The following is a 20,380-nucleotide window of genomic DNA, read 5'->3' as shown; positions in this document are numbered from 1 at the left end:
AAGAAAAAAATTTAAACACGTATCAACTTTCTTCAACTAAACAACCTCGCCAAGTGTGGGTATCTACCGAAGGCACTTCCTTGTGGTGAAAGTGAAGAAGGAGGCGAGTAGGTGACCACACACCTGCTTATGAAGGTAAGCGGATAGGGGTGTGGCCAGACGGATGTCGGTATGTAAAGGTACATTGTGGAGTTTTTTATTCAGTGCTAGGCACGGAGTGAGGTTAGTGCAGAATGACACTGAGCGGAAGCCAGAATGAAATAGAACAGTCTGTAGTGTGGTAGTGAAAGGGTTAAGAGGACCACTTTGTGACTTCACCCACTCCCTCTACAGCACCAGCTGCTCGCTCCTCCAGGTTTCTTACCGTGGGGTGTGGGTTGGAGCAGAACACTGTATTTCTTACCGTGGGGTGTGGGTTGGAGCAGAACACTGTGTATTTCTTACCGTGGGGTGTGGGTTGGAGCAGAACACTGTGTATTTCTTACCGTGGGGTGTGGGTTGGAGCAGAACACTGTGTATTTCCTGATGATGCCGTTGACTTTAAGAGGAGGGAGCCAGGAGACAAACACCACAGAGTTGGACGCGGCTGCTGCCTTCACACCAGCTGGGGGACCGGGGACTGAGGAAGAGAGAGAATGGTTTTGCGAGTCATCTTTGATTTTCATTTTGAAGGTTGAATGTTATTATACCCTTCAGAGGAAGAACTATACATATACAGTATATAACATTTTTTAAGATTTGCATTTTGGTGGATCCATTATCTCAAAACTATGGCACCAGCAGGACTCAATGAGGACTTTGATATTAGGCCTTATCTATAAATAAGCCAATAGAGGGAGACAGTTAATAGGTAGAGTCTTCAAAACGTTTCATTCTGGGTTACTTTGTTTGTTTCTTCCTTTTTGTTTTCAGTGGCTAGGACCTGGACCGGGTCTAAAGAATGGACTTCATACACTGTTCCCTATCTGTAGGTTTAATGAATCATGTCTAATACTGTTTTTAATATATTTTCCAAAAAATGTCAAATGCAAAAGATGAATTGTTATAAAATCATGTCTAAAATGTATTAAAAAATCATGCAAGTCTTGGTACCGCCCCTGGCTGGGTAGCGCAGCGGACTAAGCGCCTGCCTACCACTGCAGAGACACTGGTATCGAATCCAGCTGTCAGCAGTACCTCCGGCTTGGTCGGTCGTCCATACTAACCAATTGGCAGTGTTAGCGGGTGGGAAGCCGGCGGGGTGTGTATCCTGGTCGTTGTAAAACAGCGACTCCTACAGGTCGGTCGGGGTGCCTACTCAGCGAGGGAGGGAACTGGGGGAAGTAGTGTGAGCCTCCCACACGTTACGCTCCCCCAGTGAGAATCCTCGCTGTCAGGTGAAAAGAAGCGGCTGGCTGACTCCGCATGTATCGGAGGGGACATGTGATAGTATCTATCAACCCTCCCTAGACCGGCAAGTGGGGGGCAAATGTGCGCAACGACCAGGAAGGGGAGGGGGGAATTGGCATAACGACTAACGGATGGGAGAAAAATACAAAAAAAAGGGGAAAAAGTAGATTAAAAAAAATAAAAAAATATGTAATTTCCTGTTTCTTGTTTATATTTGAAAAAGACCGGAAGGGTCGAAACGTTGTATATCTGCTGTTTGTCACAAATAAACACTTTTGGAGCATTGAAAAGTGAGTTGCGAGCCCCGCTTGTGTTAAAATCTTTATTTATTTTTTTTGTTATTGGGAGTCTAAATCGTACACAATTTCTCTCCTGTCTTTAACAATGAATTTACACAGCGGTACAAATGACTGATTAGAAAATTTTATTTGAAAACATCACTTGTCTCTAAAAGGACCTTACCATCCTCCTTAGTGCGCGTGTAGATCTGCTCGCTGCGAACCCCGTCACCGGCTCTGGTGAAGGCCAACACCTGGATGCTGTAGTTGGTGTACTTCTCCAGGCCCTCCAGCTCCAGGGCAGGCTTGGAGGTCGTCACGTTCCTGATCTCACCCAGCTCTGGGAGACAGGAACACAGGGGGAGGTGAGGACGTGGAATAGTGGAAACAGCAGGGGGGTATTGGGGACAGCAGGGGGATATTGATGACAGCAGGAGGATATTGGAAACAGCAGGGGGTCGTGTGAGTACAATATGAATGTTGAAGAGAGGTTTAGAGTGGGACTGAGGGCAGAAGGAGGAAATGGAGTCTCCAAGAAAGAGACAAGATGAGGGAGATGAGAAAAGGTAGAGGAGGAATGTGGGGGGAATATTCTGAATGAACCCTTTCACTACCACACTACAGAAGGTTAACCGCCTGTAGTGTGGTAGTGAAAGGTTAACCTTCTGTAGCGTGGCTGTGAAAGGGTTAACCATTTGTCGTGTGGCAGCAAAAGGGTTAACCTTCTGTATTGTCGCAGTAAAAGGGGTTAACCCTTTGGTAGTGTGGTTGTGAAAGGGTTAAAGGCTGTGTCAAATACAACATGCAGTGATATGACAAGATGTGACCGGTCCAATGTATGCAACTAATACATCATACCACACAGGATATTACATAAAACAAAACGTTAGGATGTCACAACAACACATAGCCTTGGATATAATGTAATGACAGCATGAGCCACGAAGGGACGTTGTTGAAACAACCCTGCAGGTCTGTTTCTGCTCTGGTGGTTCTGCTCCAGTGGTTCTGCTCTGGTGGTTCTGCTCTGGTGGTTCTCCTTGACTCATAGCCTGCTCCTCTCTTGATTTGCTTGAATTATTGATGTCTCTTACTTCCACTCTCCTCTGTCCTTCTCACCCCTCCTCTCTCTCTCTCTCTCTCTCTCTCTCTCTCTCTCTCTCTCTCTCTCTCTCTCTCTCTCTCTCTCTCTCTCTCTCTCTCTCTCTCTCTCTCTCTCTCTCTCTCTCTCTCTCTCTCTCTCTCTCTCTCTCTCTCTCAAGGGGGGACTGTAAAATCCCTTTAAAAAAAGTGTGTTTGGCCAGGCCGTCTTTTCATACAGAGCATCCCACCAATGGAACTCAATTCCTCAAACAATTAGAGTGTCCACATCATACCATTCATTCAAGTGCAGGGTTAGGGAATGGCTAATTGAAAACCAGCACTGTCAACACTGAGGTGTCTGTGTGTGTATGTGTGATTGATTGATTGATTGATTGATTGATTGATTGATTGATTGATTGAAAAGTGTATTAGCAGATTGCAGAAAGGGTACAGTACAGTACAGCTCAATACATACAATTGTTAAGAGGATGCAGACCTGAGAAAGACTTTCGTCTTGTTTCCATCAGGGTCCCCCATTTTCAATTAATCATATGACACACGACATACAGATAGACAGTACTGCTACATCTATACATTTATGACATACCAGATTTGCAAATACAGTACTGTTTGTGATACTAAAAAAAATCAGAAAAAGAGTGTATATACATTTGACATAGAAACTGTGCATTGGAGGAGGTTGGGTAGGTGGGGTGGGGCTGTACATTGGAGGTGGGGGGGGGGGGGTGGTTGGGTAGGGGAGGACGACACGGTGTGTGTGTGTGGATATGGTGCATCTGTCTATATCTGGGTCTCTTGTGGGTTATATGTGATGTGATGTGCTCTGTCCTTGTGTCCATGACTGTATTGTGACCTGTATCCCTACCGTATGTCTATGTGCTTTTGTTGTGTTTTTATTCTAATGTTATTTATCTTGATTTTATTCTGTTTTTATTGCTAACCCTTTTTTCACACAGGATTTTAGCCTGTACCTTCTGGCAGGGGGACTGCCAATAGAAATTTGCCTTTTGGCTAAAATTGGGTGCATTTACATTTGTAAAATGTTTTACTGTCCCCCTTGAACAAATAAAGTAAACCTAACCTGATTGATTGATTGATTGAAAAGTTTATTAACAGATTGCAGAATGGGTACAGTACAGTACAGCTCAATACATACAATTGTTAAGGGGATGCAGACCAGAGAAAGACTTTCGTCTTGTTTACATCAGGGTCCCCCATTTTCAATTCATCATAACATATATGGCATACATGACATACAGATAGACAGTACTGCTACATCTATACATTTATGACATATCAGATTTGCAAATACAGTACTGTTTGTGATCCAAAAGTGTCCAGAAAAGGAGTGTATATACATTTGGCGTAGAAACTGTACATTGGAGGAGGTTGGTTGGGTGGGGTTGGGTGGGTTGGGTGAGGGCTGTACATTGGAGGTGGGGGGGGGGGGGGGGGGGGTTGGGTAGGGGACACACACACATTTTACACTGTACATTGGAATATTGACAGAGCCTTACTTGGTCATTTACTGTACAACTAGGTTAGGACATTTGTAGGGGCCAGTTTCGAATTGCAGTCTCACGTAGGTGTTTTTTGAGAGTGTTTTTGAAAGTGGGTAGTGATTCACATTCCTTTACAGCTTTAGGCAGGGCGTTCCACATTGATGTGGCATAATTGCGAAACGTGTTTAGTCCCTTGTTTGAGCCGAATCTGGGTTTTACATGATTTGTGGAGCTCCCTCTGGTGTTGTGATCGTGGTATTCACTGACCTTTGGGAAGTATTTTGACATGTACATGGGTACCTTGGTCGCGTAGTGTATCTTGTAGACCAGGCCCATTGCAAGTTGCTGTACTCTGTCGTCTACTCTAAGCCATCCTAGGTTGTCAAAGTGGGCAGGGGTGAGGTGGGTTCTAGGAGTCAGGTCAAGTAGTAGTCTGACTAGCTTGTTTTGAGATGTTTGTAATTTGTTTTTTAGTGCCTTTGAGGTGCTTTGGTACCATGAGGTGCAAGCATAGTCGTAGTACCCTTGAATGAGTGCTCCTGCTAGAGTCTTCAGGGTATTCTTGTTTACCAGAGAGGAGATCCGGTACAAGAATCGCGTTCGTTGGTTGACTTTTTTTATTACATTGGATGCCATTTTGTCACAGGAAAGATTAGTCTCTAGGATGGAACCCAGGTAGGTAATTTCATCTTTCCTTGTGATAATATTGTCACCCACTGTAACCGAGAAGCCGTCGGTCTTGCTGAGTTTGTTATTTGAACCGAAGAGAATGGACTCTGTTTTGCCCATGTGTAATGATAGTTTGTTGTCGGCGAGCCATATGCAGATTTTGCCTAGTTCCGAGCTGAGGGCTTTTTCAACCTGTAACTTGTTCTTGTCAGAGACCAGCAGGGCTGAGTCGTCCGCAAACAGGAACAAGTTGCAGTCACAAGCTGACGACATGTCATTTGCATAAATTAGGAATAGTAGCGGTCCTAGTATGCTTCCTTGTGGAACACCACAGCTCACTGTGAGGGGGGGGATAGGGTACCGTTTACTTCCACCATCTGTTCCCTCCCCTCCAGGTAGGATTGTATCCAGCTCACTGATAAACTATCAAAACCAATTGCTTTTAGCTTGTCAATCAGAATGGTGTGATTGACAGTGTCGAAGGCCTTTTGTAGGTCCAGCATGACCATGCCGCAGTATTTGCCCGCGTCCACCTCTTGTTTGATGTGGTCGTTCAAGTAGAGAAGGCATGTGTCAGTGGAGTGGGATGTTCTGAAGCCAGATTGGAATTCGTAGATTAGATTTTTTTCCGCAAGGTACTTTTCGATCTGTTCGTATACTATTTTTTCCATGACTTTCGAGATGGATGTAAGGATAGAAACAGGGCGGTAGTTACCCGGGTCTAATTTGCTGCCCTTTTTGTGCAGGGGTGTTACTCTCGCAATTTTGAAGTCCTTGGGGACGTGTCCCTGTTTTATGGAGAGGTTTATTATGTGTGTGATGACTGGGGTGATGGCTGCTGCTGAGTCTCTGAGGAATTTGGAGGGGATGTTGTCATGGCCAGTGGCCTTGTTTGGTTGGAGGGCGCTCAGTTTTTTGAGTACCTCATCTGTAGTTACCATTTACAGTTTGAAGTCGTCTTTGTGGACGCCTAGGTTCTTGTAGTATGCTACTATGTGTTCTACCCCATACTGCCCTGAGTGGGAGGGTAGTTTGTTTACCAGTGTTGTGGCTATGTTTGTGAAGAAAGTGTTTAAGTAATTGGCTACATCCAGCTTGTCTGTGATGAGCGTGTTGTCCGTCTTTATGTTTATGTTTGAGAACCTGGTTTTGAGTTTTTTACTGCAGCCTAGTTGATTGTTGAGTAATTTCCAAAGTTCACGTGGTTTATTTTTGTTTTCCTCGGTTTTGTCATTGATGAAATTTTTTTTTAGCAGTTTTGATCATGGAGTTTACGTCATTTCTTAGTCTGTTTCTCTCTAGTTTGAGTTCAGTCACGTGGTCTTGGAGTTCACTGCTCGTGCTTTTGGTAAGCTTTGACTGACTTTTACGAAGTAAACCTAACCTAAACCTAACCTAAACCTCTCTCACTGTCCCATTCTCTCACTCTCTCTCTGCCCCATTCTCTCACCCCTCCACTATCTGTCCCATTCTCTCTCTGTCCCATTCTCTCGCTCACTTCCTCTCTCTCTGTCCCATTCTCTCACTTCCTCTCTCTCTCTGTCCCATTCTCTCACTTCCTCTCTCTCTGTCCCATTATCTCACTCTCTCTCTGTCCCATTCTCTCATTTCCTCTCTCTGTCCCATTCTCTCACTTCCTCTCTCTGTCCCATTATCTCACTTCCTCTCTCTCTCTCCATCCCATTCTCTCACTTCCTCTCTCTCTGTCCCATTCTCTCACTTCCTCTCTCTCTGTCCCATTCTCTCACTTCCTCTCTCTCTGTCCCTTTCTCTCACTTCCTCTCTCTCTGTCCCATTCTCTCACTCTATCTCTCTCTGTCCCATTCTCTCACTCTCTCTCTGTCCCATTATCTCTCTCACTTCCTCTCTCTGTCCCATTCTCTCATTTCCTCTCTCTCTCTGTCCCATTATCTCACTTCCTCTCTCTCTCTCCGTCCCACTACACACACACACACGCACGCACACGCACACACACACACACACACACACACACACACACACACACACACACACACACACACACACATACACACACACATACACACACACACATACACACACACACACACACACACACGCACACACGCACACACACACGCACGCACGCGCACACAGACGCCTCCTAGGGAGATAATTGTGGCCACTAGAGGGTGGGGATACTTTTGTGGACCGACCAACAGGGTGAGCTATAGAACTGCTGGTTGCAGCTAATAAATACAATTCAAACTGTTCCAAAATAGCCACAGCACATTGTGGAACAGATTTGTTGTTGTTGTTTTCTACAGAGCCCAGTTATATAGTTATAAAACCAATTCTAAATCTAACAGGTCTCTTCTTTTGGTCCAGGTTCAAATCCTCCTCACATTGCAACAAGCTGGGTACATGAGTGATTTTAGGCTGGAATAGATTTATAATCATCTAAATGAGATTAGATACATATACAAATCCATCAGAGTGAATAGCGAAATCTCATACATCTACAAATAGATTTTTGTAGAGGTTTATATTAATTCACCATAGACTTTCATTTATACATTTTTTTTAATTTCTTATTTCTTTAAGAGATGATGTTGATGTTTATACTCATTCACCAGGATATTGTATTTAAAAAAAATCGTTGCTTTTATATGTTGTTTTGCAATTATTGTAGTTTCTAGTTGTGTGGTACCTTTTCATGGCTTGACTCTTGACTCTTTCATGTCTGTCTGTCTGTCTGTCTGTCTGTCTGTCTGTCTGTCTGTCTGTCTGTCTGTCTGTCTGTCTGTCTGTCTGTCTGTCTGTCTGTCTGTCTGTCTGTCTGTCTGTCTGTCTGTCTGTCTGTCTGTCTGTCTGTCTGTCTGTCTGTCTGTCTGTCTGTCTGTCTGTCTGTCTGTCTGTCTGTCTGTCTGTCTGTCTGTCTATAATTGTTACATTTACTTAATATGGATTATATCAATTCCACATTAGACAAATTATGTGTAATTATAAGCCAAGTCATTTACCATTCATAACATTTAAATCCAGCTCCTATTTTCAAATTCACACAATTTTCTTTCTGCCAATGTCAATATGTCACAGTTTCCTAATGTGTGTTTCATCTATGACGTGTGTGTGTGTCTGTAGTAAATCTGAAATAAACGGCCTAGTCCCGAGCAGGTCTTCCAGTCCTCCTCCTGTGTGCTTGTCGACTGTTACTATGCAAACTAGTCCCCGCTGTCATGTCCTGAGCAGTCACGTTCCACAGGCCAGGGCAATGTGATGTGACACTTCAGAGGTCAAAGGTAACCACACTGTCACAACCCATCCCGCTGATGCGTCCCCGGAATGTGACCGTGCCGTGCCATTCTGTCTGTCTGGCTGCAGGGACTGTATCCAGCCTGCTGACCCACTAACACGGTCACAACCGCTCCCCTGTCTGTAGGAAGACGATGAACGCCCGTAGCCTAGTGTCTGGGAGAAATTATCTCTAGTCATAATGCAATATGGAGACGGGTCACTTTTTCATATACTGTACACATATATATATATATTCCCCAGTGCTGTGCGCAGCCTGAATAACTACAAAGGCTAGATTTGCATATTATCTTATTTTTAATTTGGTGTGTTATTAGTCAGGTTGTGGAAGTGCTGTTTCTGTGTGTCTGTGCATTACGCACTTTGATTATAATACACTTTTACTGTAAATCGTGCCTTTATGCATCATGCACTTTATTATGATATGTACTTTAGGGGATGTTGATCTTAACCCAACATTTGTCCTTTTATACTCTGTGTTTTTTTCTTACTGTCCATGTTTTTTTCTGTACTGTTTATGCATTGTTTTTTTTTATTCTGTCAATCTGTGTGCTGATTTTACAGTATGCCTATGTTAATTCTATACTATATAGATAGTATGTATTGTTATATTGTAGAAATGTGTGCATTGAAATGTCTGTAAAGTCTCGACGACATTGAAAATGAGGGTGACCTCAATTGTCTTTTCGAGTATAAATAAAGGTTGATGATGATGATGATGATGATGATGATGATGATGATGATGATGATGATGATGATGATGATGATGATGATATTGTTCTGGTTAGGTACGAATGTAGAGATATTCCTCCTAAAATATAATTTGAGTGAACTTTTAGTATGAATGAGTGTAAACATGACCCAAAACCAACCTGGTATCAAAGGCCATGTTTTCATTGTTAGTTCATGTTGTGATGAAGTTTTACCTTGTGACCCACAATGATTTAAGATTTAAATTCAGAATGATGGCGCAACCTAGATTTTATCTCAGTGCAACCAAATCACAATTCCAGGTTTAATCTAAACTCCAATTGGATGTAAATCCTGGTTTAGGAATTTGTTCTACATAATTAACACATAAACCTTGATTAAAACAGCTTTAAGAATTCATCATTTTGCAAGCCACTCTTATAGAGGTATACACTCTAACATGTTTTAATATTTGATCAGAGTGAAATATGGCTTTATATATCCACATCCAACTACTAGGAACCTAGTAGCTGACTCCCACCTAAAAGGACAATATACTTACCTTATGCATACCGCACCTTATGTGAATACTGTATACTAGATTTAGATATTAGATTTAGACTATTGGATTATTAGATTATATATTGCATATATTTAGCATTTTAGCATTTTGTTTTTTTAAGATTATATATTAGATTAGATTTAGATTATTCGATTATAAATTGTAACTATATTTATTGTAGGGCAAAATAACTGAGAGGGCATTACATACCCTCATCTCGCACCTTGTTGCCCATATGCGCATATCCAGAGTTAATTATATTGTATATTGTTTACACTGCCTTTTTATTCTATTTAAATTTGTACTTCTCCACTGTACTATAATTCTGTGACCTGTACTTGTATGTCTTCTACTACCTGTACCTCCCCTCCCTCCTCCCCCATGCTGCTATGATGCCGAATTTCCCCCAAGGGGATCAATAAAGGAATATCTTATCTTATCTTATATAGTACATCTAGGCCTGAGTGTGTGTACCTCCATCTGCCAGGTTGGCCCAGTAGATGACCCTGAATCCCAGAAGGTTGCCGTTGAGGGCTTCTTTGGGAGGGGTCGACCAGGACAGCGAGATGATCTCTGGAGATGTGGCTGTGGCCTGGACGTTCTCTGGGGGACGACTGGGCACTAGCGAGGAGAACCAGGGAGACAATCAATGAAAACAATGTATATACTGTATAAGAGTATACATAAACAATGTAGACTGTGTAAGAGTATACATAAACAATGTATGTACTGTGTAAGAGTATACATAAACAATGTATGTACTGTGTAAGAGTATACATAAACAATGTATATACTGTATAAGAGTATACATAAACAATGTATATCTGTGTAAGAGTATACATAAACAATGGATATACTGTGTAAGAGTATACATAAACAATGGATATACTGTATAAGAGTATACATAAACAATGGATTGTTGGGACTAATTGGATCTGACACTGTAGTACCCAAATTCCCCATTAGGTTGTGGTATATCCTCAGGTTAAAGTAATAGTTTCCAGCTAAACAAAACACATACTGTATTATGATCCTCTTTTAGAATTAAAATGTATTAGTATATCAATTCAGTCATCTGACCGATGTCCTTTAACCTGCGTCTCACTGTGGTCTTCATTGACCAACACTGGCCAGGTAACTGCGACATCACTGGATCTTATCCAGGGGTGTAAAGCACTTGAGTAATTGTACTTTGTTACAATACTTAAGTACTGTTTTGGGGGATTTGTACTTTACTCGAGTATTATTAGGTTTGTATACTTGTACTTTTACTCAATTACATTTCAGAGAAAAAAATACATACTTTTTACTCCTTACATTTAAAATGCAGACCTACAAAGTACAAAGTACAAATCTCGCAGGTCCAACCATTTTAATTAGTAAATTTTTTTCTCTGGCCGAACTAACGTTAACGTTATTAATCCTGCGGCCGCGCTTTATTTAAAAACAGCCAATCAAATCCCCATCAATGGAAAATGAACCCGCCCATACCCATGCTGATTGGTCCTTGTGCAAGACTAGAAAGCGAGGATCTTTGATTAAACACCTGCTGTCAGAAGAACAGTCAGAAAAAAAGTTTCTTTAAGTTACTTTACTTTAACTTTTTAGTACTTAAGTTAATTTAAAAGTAGAAACTTTTTTACTTTTACTCAAGTGTGTTTTTAGCCAGATACTCTTGACTTTTACTTGAGTAAGATTTTGAGACGGTACCCATACTTTCACTTAAGTATAATTTCTGGGTACTTTTTACACCTCTGATCTTATCACACTCCCCCCCCCCCCCCCCCGCTGCTCACCGTCCTCCAGTGTGGTGGCGGCCACCTCCGTGGACGAGGGCCCCGTCCCGGCGCTGTTGCTGGCCTGCACCACCACCCCGTACTGGGTGAACTTCTTCAGGTTGTCCAACACCAGGCCCTCCGCGTTGTCCCCCGTGGTCTCCATGCTGATCACGCTGAACTGGTAGTTCCCCCCGGAGCTGTACTCCCTGTAGCCCACCTGGTAGCCGCGGATGGCTCCGTTCTGGAGGTGCTTCTTGGGGCCCTGGTGGTGGTGGTGATGGTGATGTGTAAAAAGGGGAGGAGGGAGAGGTTGTAAACGAGATGATGTGAAATCCACCACAAAAGGTTCCAATAGACGACACGCAAAGATAGAACAGACCACAGCCACACATGTGACCCAGCACAGACCTTGCGTCCTTTTATGGCTTATGAATCATGCTGATAACACACTACTCTTTCCTGAGCTATGGGTCTTAGGAAACCTAAGAAACCATAGCCATTTCTCTTGTCATGCATAATGACTACTCTAGCCAGAAAGCAATGTAACCCCCCCCGGATTGACACCAATGACAACACTAACTCAACCCCCATTCTCAAGCAAACTTGTGAGATCTTACCAACTAGACTTGAGGATAAAGGAAAATAGTCAAGATAGTAATTAAGATTCAAGATTTTATTATCATGTAAAAAGGTTATACACGTCATGCACACGCACACACACACACACACGGTGTGAGGCCCATAGCGCTGTCTAATCTTACCCTCCAGGTCACTCTGATGCTCTGTGAGGAGAGGGCTTCAAGCTGTACCTCCTGAGGCGGGCCGTCAGGAGCTATGATGAGGTCATCAACATGTACAGATTACTACGCAGCGTCCCGACGTGAACCACGCTACAGTTACAGAGGATGTACAGTCTTTTTATTAACAATTCAAAAGGGTTATCCCGAAACGTGACGTGACAAGACAAAACATGGACAAGACATACTGTATGCCCCACAGTATTTCTGGATCTAGTTAGCCTGAGTAGAGGGGCTTTGACAAGCAGGATCATCAAGTTTATTGAAGCTGGTGGGGGTAAGTGCTCAGGGGGGGGGGGGGGTTGGGGGGGGGGGGGGGTGCAGTTGGAGGGATGGGGGATAATTTGCAGAAGGGGGGCCAGCCTCAGTCTATTGACCGCAGTGTGACATTTACTACTGGGGCCGCTAATTGAAAAGTTCTGCTTTTAGTGCCGGGTCAGCGTGTGTTCAATAATGCAAGAAGAAGAGCCAATGGAGCTAATGTCACAGAGACTGTTAGTGAATTGACTCTGTGGCCCAATCCCCTCTCGCTGGTCCACTTTCCTTCACCGCCTCGCACTCCTGTTTGCGTTACTGGCTGGGGTTCCTGTCATTCATCATGTCTTCTCGCTCACACATTTGAGTGAAGGTTCTATCCTATGGGTGGACATTGGATGATATGTATGTGTGTGTGTGTGTGTGTGTGTGTGTGTGTGTGTGTGTGTGTGTGTGTGTGTGTGTGTGTGTGTGTGCGTGCGTGCGTGCGTGCGTGCGTGCGTGCGTGCGTGCGTGCGTGCGTGCGCGTGTGTGTGTGTGTGTGTGTGTGTAATATTGCTGAATGTTTTTCTTAACTTTTTATATGTATGAGTGTCAAGTCAAGTCAAGTCAAGTCAAGTCAAGTCAAGTCAAGTTTATTAGCATGTCCCAAACTGGGCAATTCAAACAGCTAAATAAGCAACTACAACCATCCCCCCACCCACCCACCTCAAAGCTACCTTCTCCTGCTTCCTTTATTGATGGCACGAAATGGAGGTAGGTATAAATGAGAATTTATACTAGGGATGCCCTGATCGATCAGCCAGCGATCGGTATCGGCCGATATTCACGAAAATAGCTGGATCGGGTATCAGTAAAAAAATTAAATAAAAAAAATCGATCAATAAAATAAGAAATAACAATTCAGTACATTTATATCTATGTGTTACTTTGTTACATTTAGTTTCACTAAGTTAGGAAAGTAATGTTTTAAGTAGTGGTGCGACTCGATTAAACATTTTAATCAAATTAATTCAAGACTTTATAGTTCGAAATTAATCACATTTTAATCGCATATCAATATTTGATGCAAAAAGCAACATTTTTCAATTCAAATGGATTTTGGTATATGAGTGAATCAATGAATATACATTATAAATACGTTTAAGCAGCAAAATCCTGTATTAGCTACTACACAGACTAACAGATCAATGCAATTTTTAACAAAGTGCTGAAATTTTAGGAATAATATATAGGGATGTCCCGATCCGATCACGTGATCAGGATCGGCGCCGATCACGTGCTTTTCAGAGGATCGGGATCGGGAATCTTTTTTAATAAAAATCGGCAGTCAAAAAAAGATTTTTTTTTTAATTAAATTTTTTCAACAAACATGACCATGTTCACGTCTTAAACTCATACGGAGGCCTTAGTTTTGGTTTTAAATTACATATAATATATCATTAATGTATTTATTGTCACACAGAGCAGAATAATTGTCCACAACAAACACATCCCCTTTAATTTACACCGTTGCAACAAACACTTTCCCTTTAATTTTAGACGCTCACATCACAACAACACGTTGCTCCCCGAAACGTTATCCACTGACTTGAGCAGCTGCTAGAGGTTTGTAACTAAGCATTTTAAAATAGAAAGTCAAGCCAGTCCAACAGCAATTGCAATGTTTGCAAGGAGGACATTTCGCGTGGAGGAAAAACTCATGAAGCAGCAGGAGGCGGAGTTTTCAGACTAACTTTTCAGATAACGGCAATTATTTGCTGTGTGACTGAGGATTATCGTCTGCGTTTCAGACCAGAATGGAGCTAATCATTACGTAAGTCGAACACTGAATGTATACTAATGTGCAAACATATATTGAAACTTTTAATATTTCTCATATGAAGCACATATGAATGTAAATAACAAGAGCCGCCGCGCTCGCGCCCCGGACTATAGGCAACAGAGGGGCTTCTTGCTCCGCCAGTTTCTGACACAAATGCGTCAAAATTGATTACTAATGTGAAAGATCGGATCGGGAACGATCGGAATCGGTAGATATTTAAAATCACATGATCGGGATCGGATCGGGGGCAAAAAAAGGCGATCGGGACATCCCTAATAATATATATATAGCGCAAAGGACCTTTTGTAAACTCAAGCACTTTTGAGGTAAAAGTAAAACGCAGTACTTTCAAGTACATTCCGGAACAGTTGACCATTGGAAAAAAAACTCTTGATTGATCTCAATTTCTCTTATTTTTTCAGTATTCTGTATGAACAAACCAGACTAAGAAAAAAAGTAATTTGCAATTTATTATACTTTATACGTATAGCCCATGCATGAGTCTGGTCTCATTTGAAAGGTAACATTCTTACACAATAAAGAAAAATCATCATGCGATTAAATGCATACTTACAAAAACAAATTAAATTCTTTCAGTAGTAATTAATCGCAATTAATGCGATAAAGTCTCAGCCCTAGTTTTAAGTCAAGCCTAATGTTGCCTTGCACAAAATAATGATCCCAGTCTCTTCCACACAGTGAGGCATACAGTTTATTAATTGAACAATGGGTATTTACATTACATTTACATTTAGTCATTTAGCTGACGCTTTTATCCAAAGCGACTTACAAGTTCTGTACGACAAGTCATCAGGAAGGGCACAACTCTATCAGCTGAGTAACAATGTCGGTTACAATGTTGGTGCTACAGTGTAGGTTAGTATAGTGCATGACAGTAAGGTTAGTTAGGGTTAGATTAAAAAAATAATTATCTATAACTAAACCAAAAACGATCAGTATCGGCAGTGTATCGGCCGATATGGCTCATAGAAGATCGGTGATCGGTATCGGTGGCAATAAACATGATCGGGGCATCCCTAATTTATACCTATTGTTTTTAGCTGCAGGGGTCTCTAAACGTTGGCCGGAAGGCAATAATTGATATTCCGGAATTAGGGGGTGAGAGCCGTCTGCTCTAATTGATGACGCTTTCTTGGGCACCTGCTCGTCATATATATGACCCAGACAGCTGAATTGTACCCCCACAATCTTGCTAGCCCCCCTCACAACCCTGTTAAGGGCATTCTTTTGTCGAACGCCAAGGTTTCCTTACCAACAAATGGCAGCAAAGGAAACAACAGACTCTATGACAGCCCTGTAGAACAACAAAGACTTATCCACCTGAGTGCGCAACATAGAATCACCTAACTGATGATGTGGGAGGAAAAAGGGAAAAAAGGAACAATCTCCGTCGGCCACCATTAACACTCACCTGCTTCATCTGTGGTTATGGTGAGCTCGTTGCTGGCCTCACTCTTCCCAATGAGGTTCTTGGCGAACATGCGGATGTTGTAGGTGGAGGAAGGGTGCAGGTCGATGATGGTGGCCTGGTTGAGCTGGGGTGACACATCTTTGGTCTTCTGCGCGGTATCCCAGGAGGCTAATGGGGGGGGGGGGGGGGGGGGGGGGGGTTGGGGGGCAAGGTTTATGGGGGTTAGCGAGGACATGGAGTCTGGTGGGAAAGGTCAAAGCCAGCTAAGTGCATTAGGACTGTCGCTATATTGAATTATATAGGGGTAAGACAAAGTGAATACGAAAAGATATAATTCATGGCCTTGCTGCAGAGGCAGACCAATCAACGTAATGCTATGGAATTCTAAAGATTATACCTTAGCAATGAGAACTCTAACCTAATGAACAGACGTGAAAGAAGCATGTGAACCTCTGCGGAAAAGTATTATGGTATTTCCAAGAAAAGTATCACCATATTTCCATCATCTTTATGCCTAAAAAAGATCATGGGGAATACTGTCGTTATTGTGGTTACATTGGATTAAACCATGGTATTATTTAAGCACATGGCGATATATGACTTTTACCATGGTAAATTATTTATACATTATACCATGGTAAAACTGAAATTACCATCAAACTTGATATAGCTTGATGCTGTCTATATTTCCACTATTACAACATGTTTCCTCCTGTACCTGATTTGTTTTTGCTCTCGATGTCAAAGCCTGTGATGGGGCTGTTGCCGTCAAAGCCCATGGTCCAGCGCAGGGCAATGGTCCTGTCCTTCACCTCTCTGATCTCCACCTCAGGGGGGTCCGGGGGCTCTGGGAGACACAGCGTTGACACTCTGTAAAAGCTATTCTAACCCTTTCACCGTATGTAGTGTGGTAGTGAAAGGGTTAACCTTCTGTAGGGTGGTTGTGAAAGGGTTAACCGTCTGTAGTGTGGTAGTGAACGGGTAAACCATATGTAGTGTGGTAGTGAAATGGTTAACTGTCTGTAGTGTGGTAGTGAAAGGGTTAACCTTCTGCAGTGTGGTAGTGAAATGGTTAACCGTATGTAGTGTGGTAGTTGTGGTAGTGAAAGGGTTAACCTTCTGTAGTGTGGTTGTGAAAGGGTTAACCATTTGTCGTGTGGCAGTGCAAGGGTTAACCTCCCGTATTGTCACAGTGAAAGGGTTAACCCTTTGGTAGTGTGGTTGTGAAAGGGTTAACCATTTGTCTTGTGGTAGTGAAAGGGTTAACCTTCTGTATTGTTGCAGTGAAAGGGTTAACCCTTTGGTAGTGTGTGGTAGTGAAAGGTCTAATGTACCACTGACCGTGGCTGTCGCTTGACTACAACTTGTGTGTAATAATTCAGGACTATTCTAGACCAGTGTTGCTAAGGAGGCTGCTGGCGCTTTACCTTGGACTGTGAGCTGAATGATTCCACGGTCTTCCCCAAAGGAGTTGATGGCGTGGCAAGAGAAGAAGCCAGAGTCCTCCCTCACTGTCGGCATGATCTGATGGATGCAAGGGATCGGTAAGAAGGGGTTAATTTGTGACGGGGTAAAGCAAGAAACACCCTTTCACTACCACACTACAGACGGTTAACGATTTGGGGAGGTAAACAGCTGTCATGGGACTGGTGTTCTCTACACACCATCACAAGCCTGCCGATTAGTCTAGTTTGGTGCTGGTCCATGGTCAGCAAAATTCTCAGTTGTTCTCTAGGAAATACTAATAATAGCGCCGGCCAAGGACCAGTGCCAGGTATGTTGTTGAGTGGGATCCTGGGCCCTCATTCATCAACGTGTCTTACGCACAGATATGTGCTTAACCTGTGCGTACGACCATTTCTAAGCAAAGAGTGGGATTCATCAATTTCAACTTGAACTTGACATCGTGCTTATGTGTACGCACAGCTCGGAGCACACTTAGCTGACGCCCAGTGGTAGAATATATTATTACAACAAGGAAATGAGCTTCTGTGCATTAGTTTCAACACTGGCATGTTCTGTATGAACCGTAATTCATTATAGTTCATTGTAAAATAGCAACAGTAGTGTAATTATGGTCAAAACCCTATAAATAGCATTTGGAATAATAGATCTTTCTCTCAGAATGAATGCAGCATGGTTTATATAGCGTTATAGGAATATACGGGGTGTACTGACTGACTGCACTCCGCGTAGCTCAACTCGTTATTATTTTGCGCACAGACCGCAGAAACACGGGAACGTTTTGATTATATTTAAAAGGCTTTACGTTAAACGAAACAAGTGGAATTTCGAAGCTGTAAGCAGAATACAAGTCATATGAACACCCACGATATAGTGTTCTTCCCCCTTTTTACTGTATAAGAAAGAATAAAAAACGCATTGCGATGACACCAGGGTGTATGTGTATTACAAAACCCTTGCAATAATGTGTCTTAAATGAATGAAAAGCATACATGCTCTGGACACAGAGCATATCGTGTGGGTGATATGACTTGTATTATGCTTACAGAATTCCACGTATTTAGTTTTACAATGTCAAAGCCTTTTAATGTAACTCAAAACGTTCCCGTATTTCTGCAATCTATGTGCAAAATAATAACGGGTTGAGTTCTAACAAAGAACATATTACATGCTGGTATGCTGATAGAGTAAACTATTATATGAATATGATATGATATAAGGTATACACTGGTCCGTCGCATACACTGGTATGCGCAAGTTACTGTTGCATAATGTAGGCTATGGCTGCTATTATATGTAATTCATATAGGCTACCTAATAGTATATGATTTTTAGAGGCATCTATTTTGTTGTCGGTAATACCGACAACAAAATAGATGCCTCTAAGAATCATATAGCCAATCGAACACAACTAATAAAGGCATTCATATTACAGCACGGTTATAATGACACACAACCAACGCCAAACAGTGGTCAACGAACGGTCTTTATTAGTATTTTGAGCTGTCCAGGCAGAATTGCAGCAATGGTCTTAGGGAGCCGTTGATATCTGACATCACCGTTTACAAGTCCGCCTTTTATTTATCCCATAACACGCGTTGTGTCTTCTTGGTTCGACAGCAGTGAACAATCTCCATGAAGTTTCTCAGAGTTGCGCTCGGGTCAGTCCATTATTTCACATCCCATGGGGGGTGTTTCATCACTTTCATGACCATATATGGATAATCATGCACGAGCATTGACGGTAGAACAAAGAGGTATTCATCAACACGGAGGAGCATAGGACCTGTGTACGCACGGTTGATGAATCCCAATATTTCTGTGCGTGCACTGATTCTAAATTCTGTGCTTACGTGTGGAAGTAGAACATTTTCCACGCCACGTTGATGAATGAGGGCCCTGGTATTTATATAGCTATCTGTATTCTAGTATTCCTTTTGGTGTAATAATATTCCTTCCCCCAAGGGCAGAAAGACAACTGTTCACTTGTTGAGCAGAACGTTTGAGAAACACTTGTCTAGACCTAGCTATTGACAAGCTTTGTATGTATACAGATCTGCCACAGATTCAGAGGGTTAAGCATAGGCGGCGGGTAATGAAGGCTAGGGTAGGCTAAGCCTTCCCAAATGTTATGCTGGGAATGATATATAATATATTATATAGGCTATATATTGTGTGTGTGTGTTGTCGCTGCAGCCCCCTGGTGACAATCTGGTGATTATAGGTAGGCTCAGGTTAAATAATGTAGCCAATCACATCCTGATCCCGCCGCAAAGCACCATTCTTTTTTGTAAACATCCGCATTCCCAATTTCCGCCCGCCGATCGCTTTGTAGCAAACACCACCGCGCTATTTTGAGTCTAATTTCAAAAAGCTAAATGGATATACTGTCTTTTTTCAAGGCAAAATATAAACAAAGTAATTCAGAAGCTGCCAACAGCAGCACCAGTGACCGCACCCCTGCAGCCACAGCGAGCCCTGCCCGGGCTGCCCCAGGGCATAACATCGGATCACCTGCGGCTATTGTATGTTGCTTTATCTTGGCAAACAAGTGCTTGCTCTACGAGGGCATGATGAGAGTCAGAGTTCACCAAATCGTGGAAACTTTTTAGAGCTACTACTGTATGTACATTGTTGATGAGATCCAAATTACGGAAAACATTTCCGCCATTGCCCGTGGCCACCGCAACTTGTGAACGGTCTTTCTCAGCAATGAGGCGTATCCGAAACTGGCTAAGAACAACAATGCGCCAGGAGAGACTGTCAACTCTGAGTCTGCTTCACATTAAAAGTGATCTCACAGACAAACTTAAAGCAGAAGAGATCATTGATGCCAAGATGAAACGTTGCATATTGCTGCATTAAGGTAAGACAATGGTTAATCATATTGGATGCCTTAATTTGAACACTTAATTTGCACTATTATATTTGGATATATATATATATATATATATATATATATTTTTTTGTATTTTTTTTTTTTTTATTATTTTTTAAACAAACACATAAACAAACATGACAACACACAATAGGATATACAAATACACATATGCTCCAGCTCGTACCCCCCTCTCCCGGACCCCCCATTGGATAATCCAACCATTATAATTTGTTCCTAACCAGACACTACCATTATATGCTGGCTTTTATTCTCTCCACCACTTCTAACCACATTGCCATTTTGGATTCATTGAGACCCAACATTCTAGCTGTTGATATTTCTTGATAAATCACATCGAGATATGTAAGAATCCAGACCTTACGGCACATTTTTTCCGGTTGAAACCATCGTGATGCTATCAGCTTTTTAGCCACTGTGATACCGGATAAAACCAATCTCTTTAGCTGTGGAGGTACTGCAT

The 20,380-nt window shown here is 42.3% G+C and overlaps 1 protein-coding gene across 1 annotated transcript in view; it reads right to left on the bottom strand.

Annotated features, from left to right (window-relative positions):
• Positions 1–20,380, bottom strand: part of dscama (Down syndrome cell adhesion molecule a) — a gene marked incomplete at both ends in the record, with an annotated part of 242,599 nt that overhangs the window by 70,401 nt on the left and 151,818 nt on the right. The window contains 8 exons of the mRNA XM_084320475.1: positions 486–619; positions 1,852–2,007; positions 9,942–10,088; positions 11,264–11,507; positions 12,007–12,077; positions 15,555–15,722; positions 16,273–16,401; positions 16,982–17,078. Coding sequence (XP_084176601.1) covers positions 486–619; positions 1,852–2,007; positions 9,942–10,088; positions 11,264–11,507; positions 12,007–12,077; positions 15,555–15,722; positions 16,273–16,401; positions 16,982–17,078 — 1,146 coding nt within the window. The remainder of the gene's footprint in view (positions 1–485; positions 620–1,851; positions 2,008–9,941; positions 10,089–11,263; positions 11,508–12,006; positions 12,078–15,554; positions 15,723–16,272; positions 16,402–16,981; positions 17,079–20,380) is intronic.

This window comes from Notolepis coatsorum (genome assembly GCF_963971535.1).
Source record: "Notolepis coatsorum genome assembly, chromosome: 8".
NCBI lineage: Eukaryota > Metazoa > Chordata > Actinopteri > Aulopiformes > Paralepididae > Notolepis > Notolepis coatsorum.
Note: the sequence above shows the minus strand (reverse complement) of the source record. Positions and strands in the feature narration are given on the sequence as shown.